Raw genomic sequence first — 24805 nt, forward strand, 5'->3', positions numbered from 1 at the left:
GGAGGGTGGATCATGAGGTCAGGAGATCGAGACCATCCTGGCCAACATGGTGAAACTCTGTCTCTACTAAAAATACAAAAATTAACTGGGTGCGGTGGTGTGCGCCTATAATCCCAGCTACTCAGGAAGCTGAGGCAGGAGAATGGCTTGCACCCGGAGGCGGAGATTGCAGTGAGCCAAGATTGCGCCACTGCACTCCAGCCTGGTGACAGAGTAAGACTCTGTCTCCAAAAAAAAAAAAAAAAAAAAAAAAGAACTTTCCCAGAAGACCCAGAACTTAGTAATGTGACCACTCCTTACCTACAGTGGAGGGTAGAAAATGTATTTCAGCCACATTGCCACCCTTACTAAAATTAGATTTCTCTGAGTAAGAAGAATGGCTCCTAGGAAGGTGTTTTGCACTTTCTGCCAGGGTATCTGTTAAAAGTACTATATATGGGAGTTCCTTTTATAAATCAGTGGGAAGTCAATTTGTCTGTTCATTCAACAAATAATTATCATGCTTAATAAACCAAGGCACAATTCTAGAGTTTGTTCTATTTAATAGTTTGGATGCCAAGTTAGGTTAATTAAAAATAGAGGACTCCCAGCCTAGGCAACATAGCAAAACCCAGTCTCCACAAAAAAGTTTAAAAATTATCCAGGTGTGGTGGCTCACACCTATGTTCCCAGCTACTTGGGAGGCTGAAGTGGGAGGATTGCTTGAGCTCAGGGAGTCAAGGCTGCAGTGAGATCTAGACAGATCTTTTCTTTTTCATTCCATATACATGTGTCTAATTTACACAATAATAATCAAGGAAAAAAAATATTACAACACCTAGTAGTTTGGTTTTTTTGTTTGTAAATAACCCAGTTTCCCTCTTATTTTATCCCTTAACCCATCATTCAAAATTATTGTTCAGTTATTACCAGGACTCATTTTACTGGATTTGTGACAAAACTGTAGAGTTTAGAACAAAGATTAACCTTAGGTTCATTAATTCCTTGTTTGTTGTATACAGATGCACACAGATTTTTCTGGGAAGATGATCCAGTAACTTTCCTCTAGTTCTCCAAGGGGTCCGTTTCCCAGATACTTGACTCTACTTTAACTGCCTCAGTTCTACCTGCCGGGTTTTTTTAACTTTTTACCTGAAACCTATGTTTTCTATATTCTCTGTTTCTCTTACTGACCCAGAAGGTGAGAAAGCTTTTAAGACTTATAATTTAAAGACTTAAATGTCTACATTTAGGGGTAAAATCAAAATGTTTTGGTTGAAGTGCCCTTTTTGTGAAAATGCAAGATAAAATGCAAATCTGTTAATTTTTTTTTTTTTTTTTGAGACAGAGTCTCGCTCTATCGTCCAGGCTGGAGTGCAGTGGTGTGATCTTGGCTCACTGCAAGCTCCGCCTCCTGGGTTCACGCCATTCTCCTGCCTCAGCCTTCCAAGTAGCTGGGACTACAGGCGCCCACCACCACACGCCTGGCTAATTTTTATTATTATATTTTTAGTAGAGACGGAGTTTCACCGTGTTAGCCAGGATGGTCTCAATCTCCTGACCTTGTGATCCACCCGCCTTGGCCTCCCAAAGTGCTAGGATTACAGGCGTGAGCCACCGTGCCCGGCCAAAAGCCACTCTTTCTTAGTAAATGTTTTAGACTGAAATTTCCAAAACTTATATTTGAAGAATAGCTCTCAATATATTTTTTCTTGGTGGTAACATGAAGTGGGATTGCTAGAGGCTGAGTTAACTGTTAGTCTTCTCTTCTCCTATTTTTATTACTTCTTATTGTTACCCAGAAGCAAAAAGTAGAAATACCGTAATTAGGCCAGGCACGGTGGCTCATGTTTATAACCCCAGCACTTTGGGAGGCTGAAGTGGGCAGATCACTTGAGGTCAAGAGTTTGAGACCACCCTGGCCAACGTGGTGAAATCCCATCTCTACTAAAAATACAAAAATTAGCTGTGCATGGGGGCATGTGCCTGTAGTGCCAGCTGCTTGGGAGGCTGATGCAGAATTGCTCGAACCTGGAGGAAGAGGCTACAATGAGTCGAGATAGTACCACTGCACTCCTATCTGGGCAAGGGGAGTGCGACTCCATCTCCGGAAAAAAAAAGAAATACTATAAATAAACAATTAACTGCCGGGTGCGGTGGCTCACGCCTATAATCCCAACACTTTGGGAGGCCAAGGTGGGCGGATCACCTGAGGTCAGGAGCTCAAGACCAGCCTGGCCAACATGCTGAAACCCCATCTCTACTAAAAATACAAAAATAAGCCGAGCATGGTGGCAGGCTCCTGTAATCCCAGCTACTCGGGAGGCTGAGGCAGGAGAATCGCTTGAAACCGGGAGGTGGAGGTTGCAGTGAGCCGAGATCGCGCCATTGCACTCCAGTCTGTGGTACAAGAGTGAGACTTCGTCTCACAAAAAATAAAAAATATAAACAAAAACAAGGACAAAGTGGAGTGGTCACCTACTTCAGGACTCTTCATTGTAGGGCAACATTGATAATAGTGTCATCTACTAGCTTTCTCCAGCTATTTCCTGTAACACAGAAATCTTTATGACTAGTGTGTTGTAATAAGAAATACATATTTGGACTTCATCCCTTGTTTCTAGCATGGTTCTTTTAAAAACCTTGCAATTTCCTGAGTGACAGGAGTGAAAGGAATATTTTATTGTTCATAATAAGCCCCATTCAACCATACCTGAGTTTATGCTAATGAGGTGACTCTTGGTGGGGTTCTGGATAGCTTCAGAATGGAGGGCTGGTTGCCAGAGGAATCAGCCATGTATTTTTAGAGGGCTGGAACATTCAGTGACCTCCTATTCTTGACCTCTGGGAAGGAGAGAAGGGCTGGAGATTGAGTTCCAGTCACCAGTGGCCAGTGATTTAATTAATCGTGCCTACCTAATGTGCCCTCCGTAAAAACCCTAAACAGGGTTTCAGAGCTTCCAGGTTGGTGAACACAAGTAGATACTGAGAGGGTAACACACCCTGAGAAGAGCATGGAAGCGCTGTGCCCCCCTCTCAGACTTTGCCCTATGCATCTCCTCCATTTGGTTGTTCCTGAGTTGTAACCTGTATAATAGCCGATAATAAATAAAGTGCTTTCCTAAGTTCTATGAGCCATTTTAGAAAATTATTGAACAGAGCCGGGGGGCATGAAAAATCCCAAAGCATATCTGGTTAGTCAGATAGTACAGATCACAACCGGGACTTGGAACTGGCATCCGAAGTAGTAGGGGCTGTCTTGTGGGATTAACCGGCGTCTCTGTTCACTCTTTGTAGTTAGTGTCACAATTAAATTGTAGGGCCAGGTGTGGGGGCATGCACTTGTAGTCCCAGTGAGACCCTGTCTTTAAAAAAATAAATAAAATTTTGAAAAAATAATTAAGTTGTGGGATACCCAGAGAATTGGAGAATTGGGAAAACCCACACATTTGGTGTTGGAAGTGTGAAAGTGTAGAAAAACAGTTTGTTTTCCCTTTCACTGGTTATATTAGTCCCATTGGTAGCTGTTCTGTGTCAGTGTATGAATGGGGTAGAATATACTTTTAGGTACTATGGTGGAAATATTCCTACCTTTTGTATTGTTAATTAAGGGCATAAAAGTAAATTATTTCTAAATTTTGATCCGTATCTATGATGGAAAATCAATATTTTGTTGTACATTCAACTAGAGAATTCAGAGATCTGTAAGACTTGATTTAAGGAGACTGTAATTGTCATAGATATGGATATCATGTTTAAATTTAAGGAAATTTTCATATGTTATATTGTTTCTCTTTCAGGGTAATAGATGGTCTGGAAACTCTAGATGAGTTGGAGAAGTTGCCAGTAAATGAGAAGACTTATCGACCTCTTAATGATGTACACATTAAGGACATAACTATTCATGCCAACCCATTTGCTCAGTAGCTGTAATAGACCTGGACAAATAACTTGACAAATTGCTGGAACACACTTATTGTGGTTTACCCGGTTTTAATTATGTACCTCCTGAATCTAAAAATTTTTTAGAGATTCATCTCTAAATTTTTCAGAGATTACATCATCCTTCTGCTTGTTTACAACTATGATCTTCTACGAAACGATGATACCAAGGGGCACCCAACAGCTTTTATCCCCATTCTTAGAGCATAGTCTTTATTATAACGATTATCCAACATATTTCTTTAATTTTAATACAAAAAATACATCATTTAATTTTTGTTACATATAAACATTCATTTTTAAATGCTGAGCCTCAAGTGCAGGCATTTTTGAGCGGCCTGATTACGTAGTCCTACCACAGCAAGTCCATATCCTGGAAGTGTTACTTTATAATAAAATTAAAAATGTTTTAAGGAATTAAATTGGAGGACAAATTAATTTAAAGTATTGTGTAAAATTACCTTCAGGCTATAAGGTATATATGAAACGTAAATGAACTTCATGTTTAAATTTGGGTCTCTTCTCCAAGATATCTTACTGTGTATATGCAAGTATCCCCAAATCTGAAAATTTGGGTATTCCTGAAACTGATACCAATGGTAAGAGCTCTGCCATTAATTATTCACTTGATACAGTCAGAAAGAGGAGGGACAGGATAAAAAGTTAGTCTGGAAAGGCCAGCCAATTCGTTTGCTATTTTCTGTAATTTTTTTTTTTTTCCTTTTTGAGACGGAGTCTGCTCTTTTACCTAGGCTGGAGTGCAGTGGCGCAGTCTCGCTCACTGCAACACCTGCCTCCCAGGTTCAAGCGATTCTCCTGCCTCAGCCTCCCAAGTAGCTGGGACTACAGGTGCACGCCACCACACCCAGCTACTTTTTGTATTTTTTTCCAGTAGAGACAGGGTTTACAGAGACCATTTTGGCCAGGAAGGTCTTGATCTCTTGACCTTGTGATCCGCCCACCTTGGCCTCCCAAAGTGCTGGGATTACAGGTGTGATCTTTAGGTTTACAGTAAAGGCTCTAAAAAGTCCTGGAGGCCGAGTGCGGTGGCTGACACCTGTAATCCCAACACTTTGGGAGGCCAAGATGGGTGGATCACAAGGTCGGGAGATCAAGACCATCCTGGCTAACACGGTGAAACCCTGTCTCTACTGAAAATATAAAAAATTAGCTGGGTGTGGTGGTAGGCGCCTGTAATCCCAGCTACTTGGGAGGCTGAGGCAGGAGAATCGCTTGAACCTGGGATGCAGAGGTTGCAGTGAGCTGAGATCGAGCCATTGCACTCCAGCCTGGGCGACAGTGCGAGACTGCATCTCAAAAAAAAAAAAAAAAAAAAAAAAGACGTCTTGGAGTACCGTAAACAACATTTCCCAACTGATTTGCTTATAGACTTTTTTTTTTCTTTTTTTTGAGACATAGTCTCACTCTTGTCACTCAGGCTGGAGTGCAATGGCACAATCTCGGCTCGCTGCAACCTCCGCCTCCTGGGCTCAAGTGATTCTCCTGTGTCAGCCTCCCGAATAACTGGGATTACAGGCACCCGCTACCATGCCCAGCTATTGTTTTTTTGTATTTTTAGTAGAGATGGGGTTTCACCATGTTGGCCAGGCTGGTTGCGAACTCCTGACCTCAGGTGATCCATCTACCTCGGCCTCCCAAAGTGCTGGGATTACAGGTGTGAGCCACCACACCTGGCCTGCTTATGGACATGTTTTAAGGCATATCTTTTTTTAAAATTTTAGATTCAGGAGGTACATATGCAGCTTTATTACAAGTGTATAATGCATGGTGCTGAGGTTTGGGCTTCTACTGATCCTGTCACCCAGATAGTGAACATAGTACCCAAAAGCAAGCTTTTCAGCCTTTGCCCCTGCCCCTTCCTCCTTCTTTTTGGAGTCCCCAGTGTCACTGTTCCCATCTTTTTGTCCATGTGAATCCAAGATTTAGTTCCCATTTATTGTAACTGAATGCAGGCTTGGCTGCACACCACTTGCAAAGTCAATAACAAGGAGGAGATGCAGTAAAAGGAAAGTGACTTTATTCCAGAGCTATTAATGGGGAAATGGCCAAAGCTGGTACCTTAAATAAATCATTTTGAACTTTAGGCTGGGGAGAGGGGCTTAAAAAGGGAACTTAGAATGGGAGGCATGCGGGAGTGGTACAGGGTTTCAGGTCTCTGTGGCTTGCTCTGGTGGCTATCTTGAGTTGTGGTCCGCCTGGAGTGGGGGCTGGCATCATCTCAACAATGGCTGGGTTGTTGACTAACCACCTTAAGGTAATCTCTGGAATTTTGCAGCTGGGTCTCCAAGCCTGGTATATGTCACGATTAGCCCTTGATGGGCCAGGCACAGTGGCTCACACCTATAATCGCAGCACTTTGGGAGGCCGAGGCAGGCGGATCAGGAGGTCAAGAGATCGAGACCATCCTGGCCAACATGGTGGAACCCCGTCTCTATTAAAAATACAAAAATTAGCTGGGCATGGTGGCACACACCTGTAGTCCCAGCTACTTGGGAGGCTGAGGCAGGAGAATTGATTGAACCCGGAAGGTGGAGGTCGCAGTGAGCCAAGATTGCACCACTGCACTCCAGCATGGAAACAGAGTGAGACTCCATCTCAAAAAAAAAAACAAGAAAAAAAAAAAACTTTAAAATGCATTTCAAGGCTAGGATACTTGGTTGTATTACAAGTAAGAACATAAGGCATATCTTTGAAAATATTGAAGAGTGGAGCTTTACAGAAGATCCATTTGAAAAATGCAGTAAATTAGTTAAAGGCACCAGTTTGTGGAGTTCTGGTCTGTGTTTGAATCACAGCTGTGCCCCTTACTGTGTAACTTTAGGCAAGTTAACATCTCCAAGCTTTAGTATTCTCATCCATAAATAATACCTCATAAGACAACTGTGAGGGTTAAATGTGTGTAAAGCTGCTGGCATGTAGTAAGTAAGTGGAAGCTGCTCTCCTAACATTCATGTCCACCACAGGGCTCTCACCTCATCAGGCCATTCATTGGGTTCTACCATTGATTTCATCAAGACCATATTCTGCTCACTGCCTAGATCACAGTGGTTGGATTTGGGTGTTCCTAAAACTTATACCAGCCGAGCGCAGCGGCTCACGCCTGTAATTCCAGCCCTTTGGGAGGCCACGGCAGGCAGATCACCTGAGGTTGGGAGTTCGAGACAGCCTGACCAACATGCAGAAAACCTGTCTCTATTAAAAATACAAAATTAGCCAGGCGTGGTGGTACATGCCTGTAATCCCAGCTACTCGGGAGGCTGAGGCAGAACTGCTTGAACCTGGGAGGCAGAGGTTGCAGTGAGCTGAGATCGAGCTGAGCTCATGCCATTGGACTCCAGCCTGGACGACAAGAGCAAAACTCCGTCTCAAAATGTTTCTCTTGGCATCAGTTCTTGGTTTGTCTCATTTCTTCCAATGGCTGGTCTAATTAATGTTTTGATTCTTTCTTGACTAGTTTGAAGTTAGCTTACAGCTATCCTCTTGTCACCATTTATATCTTCCACTAAATTGAGGTGCTTTTACTAGGAGCGAAGCTGTATCCGTACAGGTCTGCAGCAACCTCAGTTCTTGCCTCCTCAGAAGACAGAATTCGACTGAGGGGCAGGAGAGAGTGAGGCACGTTTTAGAGCAAGAGTGAAAGTTTATTACAAAGCTTTAGAGGAGGAATGAAAGGAAGGAAAGTATGCTTGGAAGAGGGCCAAGCGGGCGACTTGGAAGACAAGTGTGTGGCTTGAGCTTATGACTTGGGGTTTTATACATTGTCATGCTTCCAGGATCTTGCATTACTTCTCCCCACTCGCCCAACTCCTGAGATCTTATCAGGAAGCTGCTGCTCATCAGTTTCAGGTGTTCTCTATTAGAAGACTGCCATTCCCTGGTGCCAGCTGTGACCAATTACTACTTTAGCAAGACAATTAATAACTGCATGACCATCTCACCTGATGGTTGCCCGACACTCATAGTGTGTGTTTTGGGGGAGCCATCTTCTTTGTTTATACCTGACTAGCTACCTACTGTAACAGTGCCAGTTATACGAGTGACTTTTTTTTTTTCTTTTTGAGACAGAGTCTCACTCTGTCGCCTGGGCTGGAATGCAGTGACGCAGTCTCGGCTCACTGCAACCTCCGCCTCCAGGGTTCAAGCAATTCTTTTTTTTTTTTTGAGACAGAGTCTCAACTCTATTGCCCACGCTCGTGTGCAATGTTGCGATCTTGGCTCACGGCAACCTCCGTCTCCCGGGTTCAAGCAATTCTCCTGCCTCAGCCTCCTGAGTAGCTGGGATTACAGGTGAGCACCACCACGCCTGGCTAATTTTTGTATTTTTAGTAGAGATGGGGTTTCAGCATGTTGGCCAGGATGGTATCGAACTCCTGACCTCGTGATCCACCCGCCTCCGCCTCCCAAAGTGCTGAGATTACAGGTGTGCGCCACCACGCCTGGTATACTAATGACTTTACATTTTGTTTCACTTTTAAAATTTTAATCATTTAGGTTTCTAGAATTAGTATTAACGCCTTTGGCCAGACCTTGTTTTGCCACTTATTTTTTTTTGAGACGGAGTCTTGCTCTGTTGCCCAGGCTGTAGTGCAGTGGTGGATCTCGGCTCACTGCAACCTCCACCTCCCAAGTTGAAACAATTCTGCCCCACCCTCCCGAATAGCTGGGATTACAGGAGCTTGCCACCACGCCCGGCTAATTTTTTGTATTTCTAATAGAGATGGGGTTTCATCATCTTGGCCAGGCTGGTCTTGAACTCCTGACCTCGTGATCCACCCACCTTGGCCTCCCATAGTGCTGGGATTACAGGCGTGAGCCACCGCACCCGACCTCCTCCTGGTTTTATTCTAAACTCTGCCACTTTTAATCAGTGGTGCAAATATGGTTATTTTTTGGTTTTAAGAGTGTAAGTCCAAACTGCACCATTTTGTAAATCCCTGCCCCACGCCCTCCCCCGTTCCCCCGGCCCTGCCCCGTCTCCCCCACAGGCTATTTTGCAGACCTTGGTCAAAGTGAAACATTCCACGGGGGTTCGGGCTGTGAGAAACATCCTGCCCAACCACCTGACCACAAAACGGACAAACGCACCACTAAAGAAACACCTCTGTCATATTCTGCTGTGAGAAAGTGCGAAGAACACCGCATTCCTGCAGGGGCATGGTGGCTCACCCCTGTAATCCCAGCACTTTGGGAGGCCGAGGCGGGTGGGTCACCTGAGGTCAGGAATTCCAGACCAGCCTGGCCAACATGGCAAAACCCCGTCTCTACTAAAAATAAAAAAATTAGCGGGTCGTGGTGGCGCGCGCCTGCAGTCCCAGCTACCGGGGAAGCTGAGACAGGAGAATCGCTTGAACTCAGGAGGCGGAGGTTGCCGTGAGCGGAGATCGCACCACTGCACTCCAGCCTGGGTGACAGAGCAAGGCTCCATCTCAAAACAAAAACAAAAAACAAAACAAAAAAACCCACCACCACCACATTCCGCGGGAACAAGGGCCAGAACCGCCTCGTTATGGGAACATCTTAACATCCTGCAGGGCAGCAAGCCAGTAAGCGATATGGCCCAGGCCCCTCCCGCCCTTACCTAAAAGTATCCCACTGGTGGGCACCGGCACTAGGCTGGTCCCCCACTTCTGTAGATCTTAGGCTGGACATAAAGCCTGCATTTGCTGTAGAGCCGCCACTCTGTTTCTTTAACGCTGGCCTTCCCTTCAAAAACTTATCAAGGAGTTTTATTCTTAGAATGTGTACTCAGTTACAGCCATAAAAGCATCATAGGGAGGTACGCTGGCTACCCACGGTGGGCCTAATGCAGGCACCATGAGGATCAAGGTGCAGAACATTGATTTCTGTTGGCTCACACTGAGCTGACACGTTCACTGATCCCATTAGTAATCTGAAGCCATCTGACGCTAGTGGTATAACATTTACTTATTTTTTAGAGACAGGGGTCTCCCTATGCTGCCCAGGCTGGTCTCGAAATCCTGGGCTCAAGCGATCCGCTCTCCTCGGCCTCCCAAAGTGCTAGGGTTACGCGCCAGACACATCGCGCCGTGAAGTATTATTTTTAAAGTAATTGTTTTAGTGGTCGCAATCAGGGTACGTGCTATTGTGTATCCTGAGTCCCTCACTTTTCCTTGTTCACAAGTTGTTCCTTGTTCTAGCGTTCAAAAACAATTTTCAGTGAGTGGGGACGACACTCTCCCCCAAAAACTGCAATGTTTTCTCGGTATCGGGAGATTAGAGACAACACAGCAAGCATCTACAACTTCCTTTCATCACCCACCTCTGGCTCCCGCCCCGGCGCCTGCGCCCACGGTGGTCACGCGTCCGCCAACGCTCCGGACGCCCGCCCCTTCCGCCTGCTCGCCCCGTGCATGCCCCGCCCCGCGGCGGAGACGCGCTCGTTGCGTCATCAGTGTTTTCGAGGCGAGTCCCGACGCAGCAGCTGTCAGCTCCATTTTGTTGTCGGTGCTCGTCGCAGTCAGCTGGGTGATTCCCGTGATTGCGTTACAAGCTTTGTCTCCTTCGACTTGGAGTCTTTGTCCAGGACGGTAAGACGCAGGAGGGAGCGGACTAGGTGACAGGGCCGTTCCTGTGAGCCTCGCGGGCGCCTGGCGATGCCACCACTTCCCGCTTGTTTGCTGCCCGCCGTCCCTGGCGCGACGACTGCCTGCTCCCTTCACTCCCAGGCTGCATAATGGCGGCGCGCCCCTCTTTCCTGCGCGGCCGAGCCCGTCGCCGCCGGATCCGGCCTGCGGGAGTAGTTACGGTGTTTGCTAGGCCGGCCGCCCTCTTGGAGTGTTCGCCCTCCGCTGAGGGAGCGGCGCCGCCTGACGTGGGAGGGTCGGGTGGGCGCCATGTTGTGGGCCGCCTCGGCCGAGCTGTAAGATGGCGGCTGGGCGGAGGCCGGCCTTGGCACTGTGGCCGGAAAGGCGAGGCTCCCTGTTGGGGGTGGGGTTTGCTGGGGTTCCGGAATGTGCTTGAAGCACGCAGCTGTGGGGAAATGTCGTCTGGAGCAAGTGGAGGAAGAGACGGAACCCGTAGGGGGTTACAGTTAATGTCTAGTGGTTAAAGGGTCGGCGTAAACGTCGCGAGTGGCTTTGTCCTCAGTGGTGTTAACAAAAACGAGACTTGGGAACCTAAGGAAAGAGAGATGCCGGGGTGTATTTGAAGGAGCGTTGTGACAAAAGTCTGGTGACCGAGCATTTTATGCGATGGCGTTTCAGCGTACTCCTCTTGGGTTAGCAGTTGGAGCTTTTGTTTCTTGGAGTGTCGCTCTGTCGCGCAGGCTAGAGTGTAGTGGCGCGATCTCGGGTCACTGCAGCCTCCGCCTCGCGGGTTCAAGCGATTCTCCTGCTGCCTCAGCCTCTCGAGTATCTGGGATTGCAGGCCCGCGCCACCACGTCCGGCTAGTGTTTGTATTTTTAGTAGAGACGGAGTTTCATCGTATTAGACTGGCCTCAAACTCTTGACCTCAGGTGATCCATCCGCCTCGGCCTCCCAAAGTGCTGGGATTACAGGGGTGAGCCACCGCGCCCCGCCTCCCTTTTTTTTTGGGAGGGGGGGAGAAGGTCTCGCCCCTGTCGCCCGGGCCGGAGTGCAAGTGGCGCAATGAGGGCTCACTGCAGCCTTGAAATCCGGGCTCAGGTGATCTTCCCACCTCAGCCTCCTGAGTAGTTGGGACTACAGGCGCGCGCTACCACCCCCCGGTTAATTTTTTATTTTTTGTAGAGTCAGGGTCTCGCTATGTTGCTCTGGCTGACCTCGAATTCCTGGGCTCAAGCAATCATCCTGCTTCAGCCTCCCAAAGTGCTGGGGTTACAGGCATAAGCCACGGCCCCCGACCCGGTTGGAGGGCTTTAGAAATTGTACTCAGGCTGGTCCAATGGTAATGGGTTATTATAACTTAGTAGTTACTAGTGTCACAAAAATTAGTATACAACCCCTACAGCTAAATTTGACAGGCCTTAAAAAAAAAAAAAAAAAAAAAAAAAAAAAGAATTGTAGCCAAAGACGCAGAGGGGTTCCACTTGGAAGAAAGAACGGCAGTTGATGAATTTCTATATAATGTCTTTTTCAAGTTGTTAGGTTAGAGATTTTCGATTTTGTTCGAAGGATTTCTGAAAAGAAGGTGGTTCTTACCATTCCCAAATTGATTGTGTTAACATTGCGTTTAGGATAAATTATGTCGTATGTGATTGGGAGTGGTACTGGAAAGATGGTGTTTTGTTGTTATATTCTGATGCCATCGTTGCCTTCGTGTGTAATTGAAGTCCTTGGTAGTTTCATTTATTCGTGTACAGAAATACTCTATAATGATGATTCTGTGTGATGATTCTGTCAGCAACTCAGATACAATTCTGATTATGTTTGCAGTAATCAGTAATGCGGTGTTGGTGAGGAACATTTATGATTGCATTTGAGTTGGAGACTAGTTTCTGGTACACGTTTAAAAGGGGAGAATGACGTGTGGACTTCTATAGTACATTTGTGCTACTGGTAGGGCAGGGGTAAAATTTACCAAAATTAGTAAATTGTGATTCCTCCCTCTGCTTTTTTCACTTTTTTTACATTCTTCCAATAAATCTGGGCATGATATGGCTAATGCAGAGTGCCTGTGAATAAAGTTCAAACTGCAGATCAAATTGCAGAATATGGGACAACACAATCATTGGATTTATCAGTGATTTCAGATTGGGTGACAATGATTCTTAAATTTTGATTTTAAAAAAACGAGGTCACGAGGGGGGACCTTTGTAAATACGAATTTTAAACAGCTCAGTGTGGGATACAATTTAACTAGGAAAAACTTGCCTTTAATGTAGATGAGACACTCAAAGAGAACTTACTGTCCTGATTGGGATGACAAGGATTGGGATTATGGAAAATGGAGGAGCAGCAGCAGTCATAAAAGAAGGAAGAGATCACATAGCAGTGCCCGGGAGAACAAGCGCTGCAAATACACTCACTCTAAAATGTGTGATAGGTAAGGAGGATACTTAAAATATCTGAATATAAAAATAAATTATTAGACAAAACTAGTATCACTTAAAATAAGTACTTGATTACTACCATTCCTTTGTGTTTCTAATGAGAGATGGTTTGTAAAATTAAGGTGGTTGTGGGGGAGTCTTAAGTGCTGTGCTGTGTTGAGAATGTGAGGATATTTGGTCTTAGCATAAAACATTGAAAATAATTTTTATTTCTCTAGCCATTATTTGGAAAGCAGGTGTATAAATGAGAAAGATTATCATAGTCGACGCTACATTGATGAGTACAGAAATGACTACAATCAAGAATGTGAACCTGGACATCGCCATAGAGACCATGAAAGCCGGTATCAGAACCATAGTAGCAAGTCTTCTGGTAGAAGTGGAAGAAGTAGTTATAAAAGCAAACACAGGATTCACCACAGTACTTCACATCGTCGTTCACATGGGGTATGAACGTTTTTAAAACATTTTGGAAATTTTATATCCCATGTGGAACAGGGAAACTTGAATTTTTGTGTTTGATTATTTGAGAAAGTTTTAAGATGAAATCATCTCAGTTTTAACCTACACGATTTTTTCTGTGTTTGTTCATTGGATAGGAAATTCTGGAAGTACAGTACACATTTAGCTCTATAATTTAGTTATTGGTTGGCTCTTAATTGATATTCCAGTGAAATGGTGGGAATTAATTGATTTAATTTAGATTAGTTGAAAATGATTACAAAATATTCTAAAAGGTTTTTTATGGTACTTCAAGAAATCTGATTAGTTTTGATATATTGAAACCTTATCACAAGAGTAGAACAGGCATTTTATTTTTGTATAATTTAGGATTAGGTATGCTTCTTTGTTCTAACAAGGCATGTTTTCTAACCCTTCTTTCACTAAGCAAACCAAAGCAGATTTGAACTGTTACGGGTTATATGTTAATTTGGAGATCAGTTCAGATGACATTAAAAATGCCGTAGTGTTATTCTTACATGCCAAATCTTTTTTTCCCCAAAATTAGCACTTTAATTTTATTTACTGTTATAATATTTGTTTTCTTAGATTAGCTAGGAAATCTTAATTTGGCCACCGTCTACTTTGACAAGTAAATATTACATCCTACAATTTTGCAACATTAAATTAGAACACTAGAAACTGAAAAATTATGTTTCAGTGAATGCTACAACTAAGCATTTTTTTTTTTTTTTAAGAAAAACAATTGTATTATGTTTTGTTGCCTTGCCACTTTGAGTATCTTATCTGAAAATCTGTTCCTTGCCATGTTTTTCTCCTGTTAACATAAACTATGTGCCCTGTGAATTTCTGGGGACTGAATTTGAAATTGCTCCTGCCAACCGTTTGTGGCCTGGCGTGTATCTGAATGCCTGAATATCTCCCCGCTGAATGAATTTCGTATTCTGCCCTGAATTCACTCGGGTATATTGATTGGCTGGATGATCTTGGTGCCGCCCACTTGACGTTTCCAGAAGAGTCACCGAAGGAAAAGAACCAGGAGTGTAGAGGATGATGAGGAGGGTCACCTGATCTGTCAGAGTGGAGACGTACTAAGTGCAAGATGTATAGAATATTTTTCAACACTTATTAACTTTTCAGATAACATAATCTATATATAGATTAAGCTTTCAGGGATTTGGAAATCTTTTTTTCTTTCTCTCTTTTTTTTTTTTTTTTTGTTTTATTTTTCCATTTCTTTTGGTGGGGGGGGATTGTATTTTTGCTTTCTTTAGAAATGTAATGTTTGTTATACAGAACTTCCAGAACAGTAATCAAATTAATGAAATTAGACCTAATATGTTTTTTGCTGGTGTTGACCAATAAAATAAATATCTAGTGATAAGGAAATTTGTAGCATCAACTAGAATAATCTACATTGATAGCATTTATTGTGATAAGTACATTGTTTCCACTTCTTGATATGACTGAGATTTATTTCTCTCTTTTAGATGAAATTGTTGATACTTTAGGTGAAGGAGCTTTTGGAAAAGTTGTGGAGTGCATCGATCATAAAGCGTAAGTTTCCCATGTTGGGATTACATTTAGGGAAGTTGGCAATATGGGTAATTTGATTTAGCTTTAGAAAATGGTCTGTGAGTTAGATACGTATCTTTATACCCTTTTTTACTTGGATATAAGAAACTTCCAGTTAGAGGTACTTATCCCTTCATATGTTTTAAACAGCTATTAATAGTATGTATAGTTTCTAATTTTAGGCTGAGAACACACTTTGTATTATTTTGAAAGTATTTTTTTGTTGTCCTACTAGACACTGTTGTTAGGCCACACTTTTTTCCCCCGCCATATTAGTGGTTCTCAGCCTTGGTTTTTTGAGAGGTTTGCCTACCCCCAGACCTTTTCAGGGTAGTTACCTAGGAATCTATATATTTAGAAACTGCCATAATTCATTCTGGTAACAGCCAGAGATAACTTAGTGTCCCAAGTTTAATTATGTATGTTTATCAAACTACTGATTGAATTTTTTTTGTTTTTTTTTCTCTCAAGACAGAGTCTTGCTCTGTCACCCAGGGTGGATGGAGTGCAGTGGCACAATCTCAGCTCACTGCACCCTCTGCCTCCTGGGTTCAGGTGGTTCCCCTACCTCAGCCTCCTGAGTAGGTGGAACTACAGACACATGCCACCCTGCCTAGCTATTTTTTGTTTTAGTAGAGACAGAGTTTGACTATGTTCGCCAGGCTGGTCTCGATCTCCTGACCTCAGGTGATCTGCCCACCTCAGCCTCCCAAAGTGCTGGGATTACAGGCATGAGTGCCCGGCTCCAGCCATGAAATTTCTTAAGATGGTATAGAATTTTTTCCGTTGCCTTTTTTTTTTTTTTTAAGTTCCCTGTTTGTTGTTGTTATTCCTCTTCCTGAATGGCAAAGCAGTTTTGAGGAGGCTTCCTACTATTGATTGGTAAGGACATGAGAGCTAGAGTTCTTTTTTTGTTTTTGTTTTTTTTTCTTTTCCCTGAGATGGAGTGTTGGTCTGTCATCCAGGTTGGGGTGCAATGGTGCGATCTTGGCTCACTGCAACCTCCACCTTCTGGGTTCAAGTGATTCTCCTGCCTCAGCCTCCCAAGAAACTGGGATTACAGGCACACACCACCATGCCTGGCTAATTTTCGTGTTTTTGGTAGAGACAGGGTTCCACCATGTTAGCCAGGCTGGTCTCAAACTTCTGACCTCAACTGATTCACTACCTTTGGCTTCCCAAGGTGCTGGGATTATAGGCGTGAGCCACTGCACCTGGCCCTAGAGCTCTTTACTTTGTCCCCACTGTATCCTAACTCGTCTGGCAACCTGGACTAAAAGAACATTTGAGATAATGTTTGACAGTGACAGGTACCTAGGAAGAAGTTGTTTAGCTGAAATACCAAAAAATAACTCATGTGAGTGGTGGTTTGAGGAAAGAAATTTGTGTCATTCAGCATGTAATATAATCAGAACTGAACACTAAACCATAAATTAAAAAAAAAATACAGTGGGTCAGAGTAGTAGTAGTACAGTTTGAAGTCAGTGATAACTGGAATTGAGCATCATGTCTGTCATTCTGAAATTTGCATGCATCTTTCTAACAGGGGAGGTAGACATGTAGCAGTAAAAATAGTTAAAAATGTGGATAGATACTGTGAAGCTGCTCGCTCAGAAATACAAGTTCTGGAACACTTGAATACAACAGACCCCAACAGTACTTTGTAAGTATCAGATTAGAACTTGGGGAGTGGTGTCAGGTATATTTAAATTAGGAGCAACTATACTTAGCTATTTTTCTTGTGTTTATAGCCGCTGTGTCCAGATGTTGGAATGGTTTGAGCATCATGGTCACATTTGCATTGTTTTTGAACTACTGGGACTTAGTACTTACGACTTCATTAAAGAAAATGGTTTTCTACCATTTCGACTGGATCATATCAGAAAGATGGCATATCAGATATGCAAGTCTGTGAATTGTAAGTTCTTGGTGTATCTTTGTTAATTTGCTAGTTTTATCCATTCCACAAAATATATCAAAATGTACATCCTAAGTATGTACAATTTTTATTTGATTAAAAATAAAGGAGGGAGGAAGAGTAGGTATGGAAGAGATTTGATCACAGGCTGTTGATCAGTGGTGTACATTTGATTCAATAAGTAGGATATCCATCGTATAACAATATACTGTGTTGCAGACTATAATTTAGACTTTTCTGGTGCATAAAAATAGTAACTTCAAATGCTGGCTAAAAATTAAGGCGTGGTGTATCATGAAAGAAAGCTTCATAAGAGGTAATGAGTTTTAGTTACTGGTGATTTTCTAGCAGACTGGAATGTTGTTGACCATTCTTTGGGCATATGGGAAAGGAATCAGAGGTTTTTTGTTGGGTTTTTTGGTTTTGAGACGGAGTCTCACTTTGCTGCCCAGGCTGAAGTGCAGTGGCGCAGTCTTCACTCACTGGAAACTGCCTCCCTGGTTCAAGTGATTCTCCTACCACAGCATTCCGAGTAGCTGGGACTACGCCACCATGCTCGGCCAATTTTTGTAATTTTAGTAGAGACAGGGTTTCACTGTAATGGTCTGGGTGGTCTCGAACTCCTGACCTCAAGTGATCCACGTGCCTCGGCCTTCCAAAGTGCTGGGATTACAGGTGTGAGCCACTGCACCTGGCCTATTGTGGGGTTTTGTGGTTTGGTTTGATGTTTTCTGATTACAGCAACTTTCTCTTTATTCTCAGTTTTGCACAGTAATAAGTTGACTCACACAGACTTAAAGCCTGAAAACATCTTATTTGTGCAGTCTGACTACACAGAGGCATATAATCCCAAAATAGTAAGTCTTCCAAAGTATTCATAAAGTGAATATTTTATACCTTAATAGTTTATGCCTTCTTAACCATAATATATGATTTTCAGAAACGTGATGAACGCACCTTAATAAATCCAGATATTAAAGTTGTAGACTTTGGAAGTGCAACATACGATGATGAACATCACAGTACGTTGGTATCTACAAGACATTATAGAGCACCTGAAGTTATCTTAGGTGAGTATTAATTGTCCTTTGAGAACCTTTGTATTTCCTTATTGAGAGTTAAAATTTTTTTGCAGTTTTAGGTGTTACTTGTGGGGCTTTATCATTTTTTCTTTAAGGGATAAGTATCATGAAGTGCATTAAGGATTTTAAGCTCTCAATTGTACCAGATAATTAGTTCTGGGAATTTGAGCAAGTGGCTTAACCTTTCTGGAATTGTTTTCACATTTGTAGTTATGTGGTAGGGTTTTTTAATGTAATAGTTAATGGCCGAGTGGGGCGCAGTGGCTCACATCTGTAATTCCGAGCACTTTGGGAGGCCGAGGCAGGCACATCACGAGGTCAGGAGATCGAGACCATCCTGGCTAACACGATGAAACCCCATCTCTACAAAAAAATGTGCTGGGTGTGGTTGTACGCATCAGTAGTTCCAGCTACTCAGGAGGCTGAGGCAGGAGAATTGATTGAACCACCCAGGAGGCAGAGGTTGCAGTGAGCCAAGATCGTGCCACTGCACTCCAGCCTGGGCAACAGAGCGAGACTCCGTCTCAGAGAATTGTTCAATGCCTATTATATTCCAGACTGTATGTAACACTATGTATTTTATTTATTTTTATCATTTATTTGTTTTTTAGATGGAGACTTGCTCTGTCACCCAGGCTGGAGTACAGTGGTGCGATCTTGGCTCACTGCAACTTCTGTCTCCTGGGTTCAAGCAATTCTCCTGCCTCAGCCTCCTGAGTTGCTGGGATTATAGGCACCCACCACTACGCCCAGCTAATTTTCTTATTTTTGGTAGAGATGGGGTTTCACCACATTGGCCAGGCTGGTCTCAAACTGCTGACCTAGAGCAATCTGCCGGCTTTGGCCCTGCAAAGTGCTGGGATTACAGGCATGAGCCACTGTGCCCGGCCATATATATTGTATTTAACCTTGGATTAAGTTATTGCTTTAGTATCATCCAGCTCAAACATCACATTGCATATATATGTGTGTGTGTGTATATATATAAATTTGTTGTTGTTGTTGTTGTTGTTGTTTTGGAGACAGAGTCTCTTGTCTTTTTGGAGACAGAGTCTCGCTCTGTCACCCAGGCTGGAGTGCAGTGGTGCGATCTTGGCTCACTGCAAGCTCTGCCTCCTGGGTTCATGCCATTCTCCCACCTCAGCCTCCTGAGTAGCTGGGACTACAGGCACCTGCCACCACGCCCGGCTAATTTTGTTTTTGTGTTTTTAGTAGAGGCGGGATTTCACCATGTTAGCCAGGATGATTTCAATCTCCTGACCTCGTGCTCCACCCACCTCGGCCTTCCAAAAGGTTGGGATTACAGGCGTGAGCCACCGTGCCCAGCCAATTCATTATATGTATATATTTTAATAGAGATGAGATCTCACTAGGTTACCCAGGCTGGTCTTGAACTCCTGAGCTCAAGCAGTTCTCCCATCTTGGCCTCCCAAAGCACTGGGATTACAGGCGTGAGCCACTTGTGCCCAGCCTACATTACATATGCTTTTTTAAAAAAGTATTACTGTTGACCGGGCGCAGTGGCTCATGCCTGTAATCGCAGCACTTTGGGAGGCCGAGGTGGGCGGATCATGGGGTCAGGAGATCGAGACCACGGTGAAACCCCGTCTCTACTAAAAACACAAAAAATTAGCCAGGCGCAGTGGTGGGCACCTGTAGTCCCAGCTACTTGGGAGGCTGAGGCAGGAGAATGGCATGAACCCGGGAGGCAGAGCTTGCATTAAGCCAAGATCACACCACTGCTCTCCAGCCTGGGTGATAGAGGAGACTGTCTAAAAGAAAAAAAAAAGTATTACTCTTAACATTTTAATTTCTTTAACAAATATTGAGGATTTTTTTCCCTTACATTTTGCTTTGCTTTGCAGCCCTAGGGTGGTCCCAGCCATGTGATGTCTGGAGTATAGGATGCATTCTTATTGAATACTATCTTGGGTTTACCGTATTTCCAGTAAGTGACAATGATGTATTCAACCTTGCTTTGCACAAGAAAAGTGCCTGTTTATGTGAAGAAATAAAGTATACGTACACATTTAGATAGCTGCTTCTCCCATTATAGACTATTAATTGTAGATAATCATAAATTAAAATGAAACATTCATATTTCTTTCATAATTGTTTTATTTAAAACACCTTTAAGTATATAAGCAATTATCCGTGTCCATGTAGGAAATCATTGGCAAGTTTGTTCTGCAAGCATTAATGTTAGTTTTTTGCTGTCAGCTTTTAACTATGTCTGTTTTGGTGGTCATCTTCCTCAAGTTTGTTTTTATTTTATTTCTAGACACACGATAGTAAGGAGCACTTAGCAATGATGGAAAGGATTCTTGGACCTCTACCAAAACATATGATACAGAAAACCAGGTACGTTTTAAGAGTTAGTGACATCTTTAGTATCATTTGATCACATCTTCTGATTAGAACTTAATTTTTAAAAAAATTTTCACTCTACCAAGTCTCAGGGGCTGATTAGAACTTTATAAATAATGAAGTCAGACTAATATTTTTATCGGTTAAATAGTAGATTACCTTGGTGCAAAGCAGCTAACGTTTTTATCCCATGGCTGCCATTTAAGTCTCTAGAAAAGTGATCTGGGAAAGCATAGTGATTGATAACCTTTGCTAGCTGTTTTAAGTTTTCAGTGTTATAAACATGATATTGACTTATTTTTAGGAAACGTAAATATTTTCACCATGATCGATTAGACTGGGATGAACACAGTTCTGCTGGCAGATATGTTTCAAGGCGCTGCAAACCTCTGAAGGTAAGCCTTTGAGACATTGCTCAAATAGTCAAAACTTTGAGTTTCTTCTGTTTGTCTTTTGAGACAGAGCCTTGCTTCGTTGCCCAGGCTGGAGTAGAGTGGCACGATCTTGGCCCAGCTCATTGCAACCTCTGCATCCCAGGCCCAAGCGAGTCTCAGCTTCCCAAGTAGCTGGGATTACAGATATACGCCACCATGCTTTTTTTTTTTTTTTTTTTTTTAAATAGTAAAGACAGGGTTTTACTATGTTAGCCAGGCTGGTCTTGAACTCCTGCCCTCAAGTGATCCGCCTGCCTTGGCCTCCCAGAGTGCTGGGATTATAGGTGTGAGTGACCATGCCTGGCCTCTTTTCTGTTTTTATGGTGGTTATATATATGTGGTTTACTGTTACACAGTATAGTAAATGGTAGTGGAAAAGGCTGTTGATTTTCTTTTTTTTCTTCCAGGAATTTATGCTTTCTCAGGATGTTGAACATGAGTGTCTCTTTGACCTCATTCAGAAAATGTTGGAGTATGATCCAGCCAAAAGAATTACTCTCAAAGAAGCCTTAAAGCATCCTTTCTTTGACCTTCTGAAGAAAACTCTGTAGATCTGTAATTGGACAGCTCTTTTGAAGAGATCTTATAGACTGTATCAGTCTAATTTTTAAATTTTAAGTTATTTTGTACAGCTTTGTAAATTCTTAACATTTTTGTATTGCCATGTTTATTTTGTTTGGGTAATTTGATTTGTTAAGTACATAGCTAAGTAATGAACATCTTTTTCAGTAATTGTAAAGTGATTTATTCAGAATAAATTTTTTGTGCTTATGAAGTTGATATGTATCAGAACAGTTTGTTCTAAGTACCGTTTTTCTTCCTACCTCAAAGAATGGATGTAGATTTCTGTTTTTGGAGATTTCCTCAGGTCTGGGAAAATTTAGCTTCATTTCCATTTTAGGGATTGTCAAGATTGAGACTTTACTGCCCCGTAAGTTAAATGTAATGAAACCAGATTATGGGACACACAAAACTAAAGATCAGCCGAGAAGAGTTCTGTCTTTCATCCTACTCAAACTTAGTATTGCGGCTTGCTGTTAATTGTTGCACAGGATCTGAAGTCATTTGCAGAATCCCACTGTGGTGGAGCCTTCATTCCTTTGCAGCCTAGTCTGAATTTATCAAGTGAGTGTGTGTAATACAGCAAATTTTTGTCTGGTTTCATCTATGTTTGATCCATTTGGGATCCTGAGGCTTAGATCTTTACGTAGTTTTTTTGGTTTGGGAGGTTTTCTTCCTTTCCTTTCCTTTCTTTCCTTCCTTCCCTCCCTCCCTCCCTCCCTCCCTCCCTCCCTCCCTTCCTTCCTTCCTTCCTTCCTTTTCTTCCTTTTCTTTTTTTTCTGTCTTTTCTTTCTTTCAGAAATTTTTAAATGCTGGCGAGGTGTGGGGTGGCTCACGACTATAATCCTAGCATTTTGGTAGGCAGATCGTTTGAGGCCAGGAGTTTGAGACCAACATGGTGAAACCCCATCTCTAATAAAAACAAAAATTAGCCAGGCGTGGCGGCAAGCACTTGTAATCCCAGCTACTTGGTGATGCTGAAGCTCGAGAATAGCTTGAACCCGAGAGGCAGAGTTTGCAGTGCGTCCAGATGGCACCACTGCACTCGGGCTTGGGTAACAATGAGGCTATCAAAAAAAAAATGCAGTTAGGCTTCAGAGATTTTAAGCAGATGGAGTCTCTTGCTCAGGCTAGAGCAATCTCAGCTCACTGCAACATCTGCCTCCTGGGTTCAAGCAATTCTTGAGCCTCAGCCTCCTGAGTAGCCAGGATTACATGTGTGAGCCACCAGGCCTGACTGATTTTTGTGTTTTTTAGTAGAGACCGGGTTTCGCCATGTTTGCCAGGCCAGTCTCAAACTCCTGGCCTCAAGTGATCCACCCGCCTCATCCTCCCAAATGCCGGGATTATAAGCCTCAGTCATGGCACCTGGCCTGAATCCTAAATTTTGTGTTATGTAAATTGACATTGTAAGTGGTGGTGTGGATAGTCATTTGTACCAATGAGAATCCAAAGTACGGTAGTTACATGTTTGACTAAAATGTGTTAGATTGGATTGACTTAAACTAAACCTTAAGGGCCTATATTTTCTTAGTTTTAAAAGGCAGTTCCAGAATTTGAGGCTTGTTCCTCAGGAATGGTGTCCAGAGCAAATTTGCTAACATCCCATTTGTCGAAGAAGTCGCACAGCTCCATCCAGAATCATGGTACTGCAAGGTTGTAGGGCAAAAGAGGTGGAGAATTTGGGCCATCAAGGCAATCAGTTCACCCACCCTACCTATCCCCAGTCTATTAACATAGCCAGAGTGAGCCTGTTAAAACTGTTAAATCACTCATGTCAAAATCTCCAATCATTTCATCCAGCAGTCTGACGACTGGGTATCCACCCAGAGGAAAATAAGTCATTATATGAACAAGATGGGTATAACAGCATGATTTGCATTTGCAGAAATACGGAACCAGCCTAAATGCCCATCAACAAGTGGATAAAGAAAATGTATAGCAGGCACATGTTCTCAAGACCTCCTGAGGGCTGTGTCACAAAAAAAAAAAAAAAATGTATACACCAGGGAATACTACTCAGCCATAAAAAAGAACAAAATACGGTATTCATAGCAACCTGGATGGAGTTGGAGACCATTATTCTAAGTAAAGTAACTCAGGAATGGAGAACCAAATATTGTATGTTTTCACTTGCAAGTGGGAGCTAAGCTATGAGGACGGAAAGGCATAAGAATCACGGACTTTTGGGACTTGGGGAAGGGTGGGAGGGAGGTGAGGGATAAACAACTACACATTGGGTACAGTGTACACTGCTTGGATGACAGGTGCACCAAAATCTCAGAAATTACCACTAAATAACTTATCCATGTAACCAAAAACCACCTGTTTCCCCAAAACTATTGAAGAAAAAGAAACAGAAGGGGGAAAAAAATCTTCAATGGCTTCAGATCCTGCTTTTGGGGAGAAAATGAAAATTAAAAAAAAAAAATCCTCTAATGGCTTCCATGTCAGTTTCACCGAAGTATTTACAGTCATCTTTAAAAAGGTCTACAATATAGCCTGTACCACTCCACTTTCCTGACCACGTGTCTACTTTTCCCCCACATGCAGCACTGTAGCCTCACCAAGTATAGTCCATCCTCTTAGGTATCTACATCTCCTTCCCTTCCCCTCCTGGCATTCAAGAGTTTATTCATTTCAGTGAAGTATCCTCTGACTGCATTACTTAAAATTGCAATACCCTCCCTTGTCAACTCCATTTACATCCTCTTCTCTGCTTCCCCCCACCCCTACTCGTAAGAGTTTTTACTGGGGCGGGGCGCAGTGGCTCTTTCCTGTAATCCCAGCACTTTGGGAGGCTGTGGCAGACTGATTGCTTAAATCCACGAGTTCAAGTCCAGCCTAGGCAACATGGCGAAACCCCCTCTCTACAAAAAACAGAAAAATTGGCTGGGTGTGGTGGCATGCACCTGTAGTCTCAACTGGTTGGTGAGGCTGAGGTGGGAGGATCGCTTGAGCCTGGTGGAGGTTGCAGTGAGCTGGGACCATGCTACTGCATTCCAGCCTGGGTGACACAGTGGGACCCCATCTCCAAAAATAAAAGTGTTTACTACCCAGATGCAGTGGCTCATGCCTATAATCCCAACACTTTGGGAGCCCCAAAACATTGCTTGAGTCCAGGAGTTCGAAACCAGCTTGGGCAATATAGGGAGATCCTGTCTCTGCAAAAAATTTAAAAAAGTCAAGTGTGGTGGCATGCTTCTGTAGTCTCAGCTACTTGGGACTTGAATTCATGGGTTCAAGCAATTCACCTGGGGGTGGGGGCTCACACCTCTAATCCCAATACTTTGGGATGCCAAGGCAGGCAGATTGCTTGAGTCCAGGAGTTCAAGACCTGACTAGGCAACATGGTGAAACCTCACCTCTATTAAAAACACAAAAATTAGCCAGGCATAGTGGTGCTTACCTGTAGTCTCAGCTACTTGGGAGGCTGAGGTGGGAGGATCACTTGAGCCCAGGAGGCAGAGGTTG

General features: G+C 43.2%; 3 protein-coding genes across 5 annotated transcripts in view; 2 read left to right on the top strand and 1 right to left on the bottom strand.

Moving 5' to 3' along the window:
- PPIL3 (peptidylprolyl isomerase like 3) overlaps nucleotides 1–6607 on the top strand; it is a 448181-nt gene extending 441574 nt beyond the window's left edge. For both annotated transcript variants that reach the window (XM_050750672.1, XM_050750674.1), the window contains one exon: nucleotides 3780–6607. In XM_050750672.1, the coding sequence (XP_050606629.1) occupies nucleotides 3780–3906 (127 nt within the window). In that variant the 3' untranslated portion in view covers nucleotides 3907–6607. The remainder of the gene's footprint in view (nucleotides 1–3779) is intronic.
- The window catches only part of NIF3L1 (NGG1 interacting factor 3 like 1), a 103934-nt gene extending 93645 nt beyond the window's left edge, over nucleotides 1–10289 (bottom strand). The window contains exon 1 of the mRNA XM_050750665.1: nucleotides 10223–10289. The gene's annotated coding sequence lies outside the window, so the exon portion shown is untranslated. The remainder of the gene's footprint in view (nucleotides 1–10222) is intronic.
- A 26-nt stretch (nucleotides 10290–10315) lies between these two features.
- CLK1 (CDC like kinase 1) lies at nucleotides 10316–21545 on the top strand. 2 transcript variants are annotated; one of them, XM_050750645.1, is made up of 13 exons: nucleotides 10316–10490; nucleotides 12765–12925; nucleotides 13151–13379; nucleotides 14408–14498; nucleotides 14885–14951; nucleotides 16516–16632; nucleotides 16721–16887; nucleotides 17650–17744; nucleotides 17828–17957; nucleotides 19835–19917; nucleotides 20251–20330; nucleotides 20641–20731; nucleotides 21178–21545. In XM_050750645.1, exons 2-13 carry the CDS (start codon nucleotides 12765–12767, stop codon nucleotides 21319–21321), a joined length of 1455 nt encoding a protein of 484 aa, XP_050606602.1. In that variant the 5' UTR covers nucleotides 10316–10490; the 3' UTR covers nucleotides 21322–21545. The 2 variants fall into 2 exon arrangements, with proteins under 2 accessions (XP_050606602.1, XP_050606603.1); XM_050750646.1 differs by lacking the exons at nucleotides 10316–10490; nucleotides 12765–12925; nucleotides 14408–14498 and having other exon boundaries at nucleotides 13338–13379.
- The last annotated feature ends 3260 nt before the right edge of the window (nucleotides 21546–24805 follow it).

Source organism: Macaca thibetana, chromosome 12, assembly GCF_024542745.1.
Source record: "Macaca thibetana thibetana isolate TM-01 chromosome 12, ASM2454274v1, whole genome shotgun sequence".
NCBI classification, from domain to species: domain Eukaryota; kingdom Metazoa; phylum Chordata; class Mammalia; order Primates; family Cercopithecidae; genus Macaca; species Macaca thibetana.

What these genes read in the sequence shown, in the direction of transcription:
- CLK1 (XM_050750645.1), top strand. Translation starts at nt 12,765, where the DNA reads ATGAGACACTCAAAGAGAACTTACTGTCCTGATTGGGATGACAAGGAT. An exon ending in GAGTGCATCGATCATAAAGC is followed by an intron (nt 14,952 to 16,515) that starts GTAAGTTTCCCA and finishes TCTTTCTAACAG; the next exon opens with GGGAGGTAGACATGTAGCAG. An exon ending in CATATGATACAGAAAACCAG is followed by an intron (nt 20,331 to 20,640) that starts GTACGTTTTAAG and finishes ACTTATTTTTAG; the next exon opens with GAAACGTAAATATTTTCACC.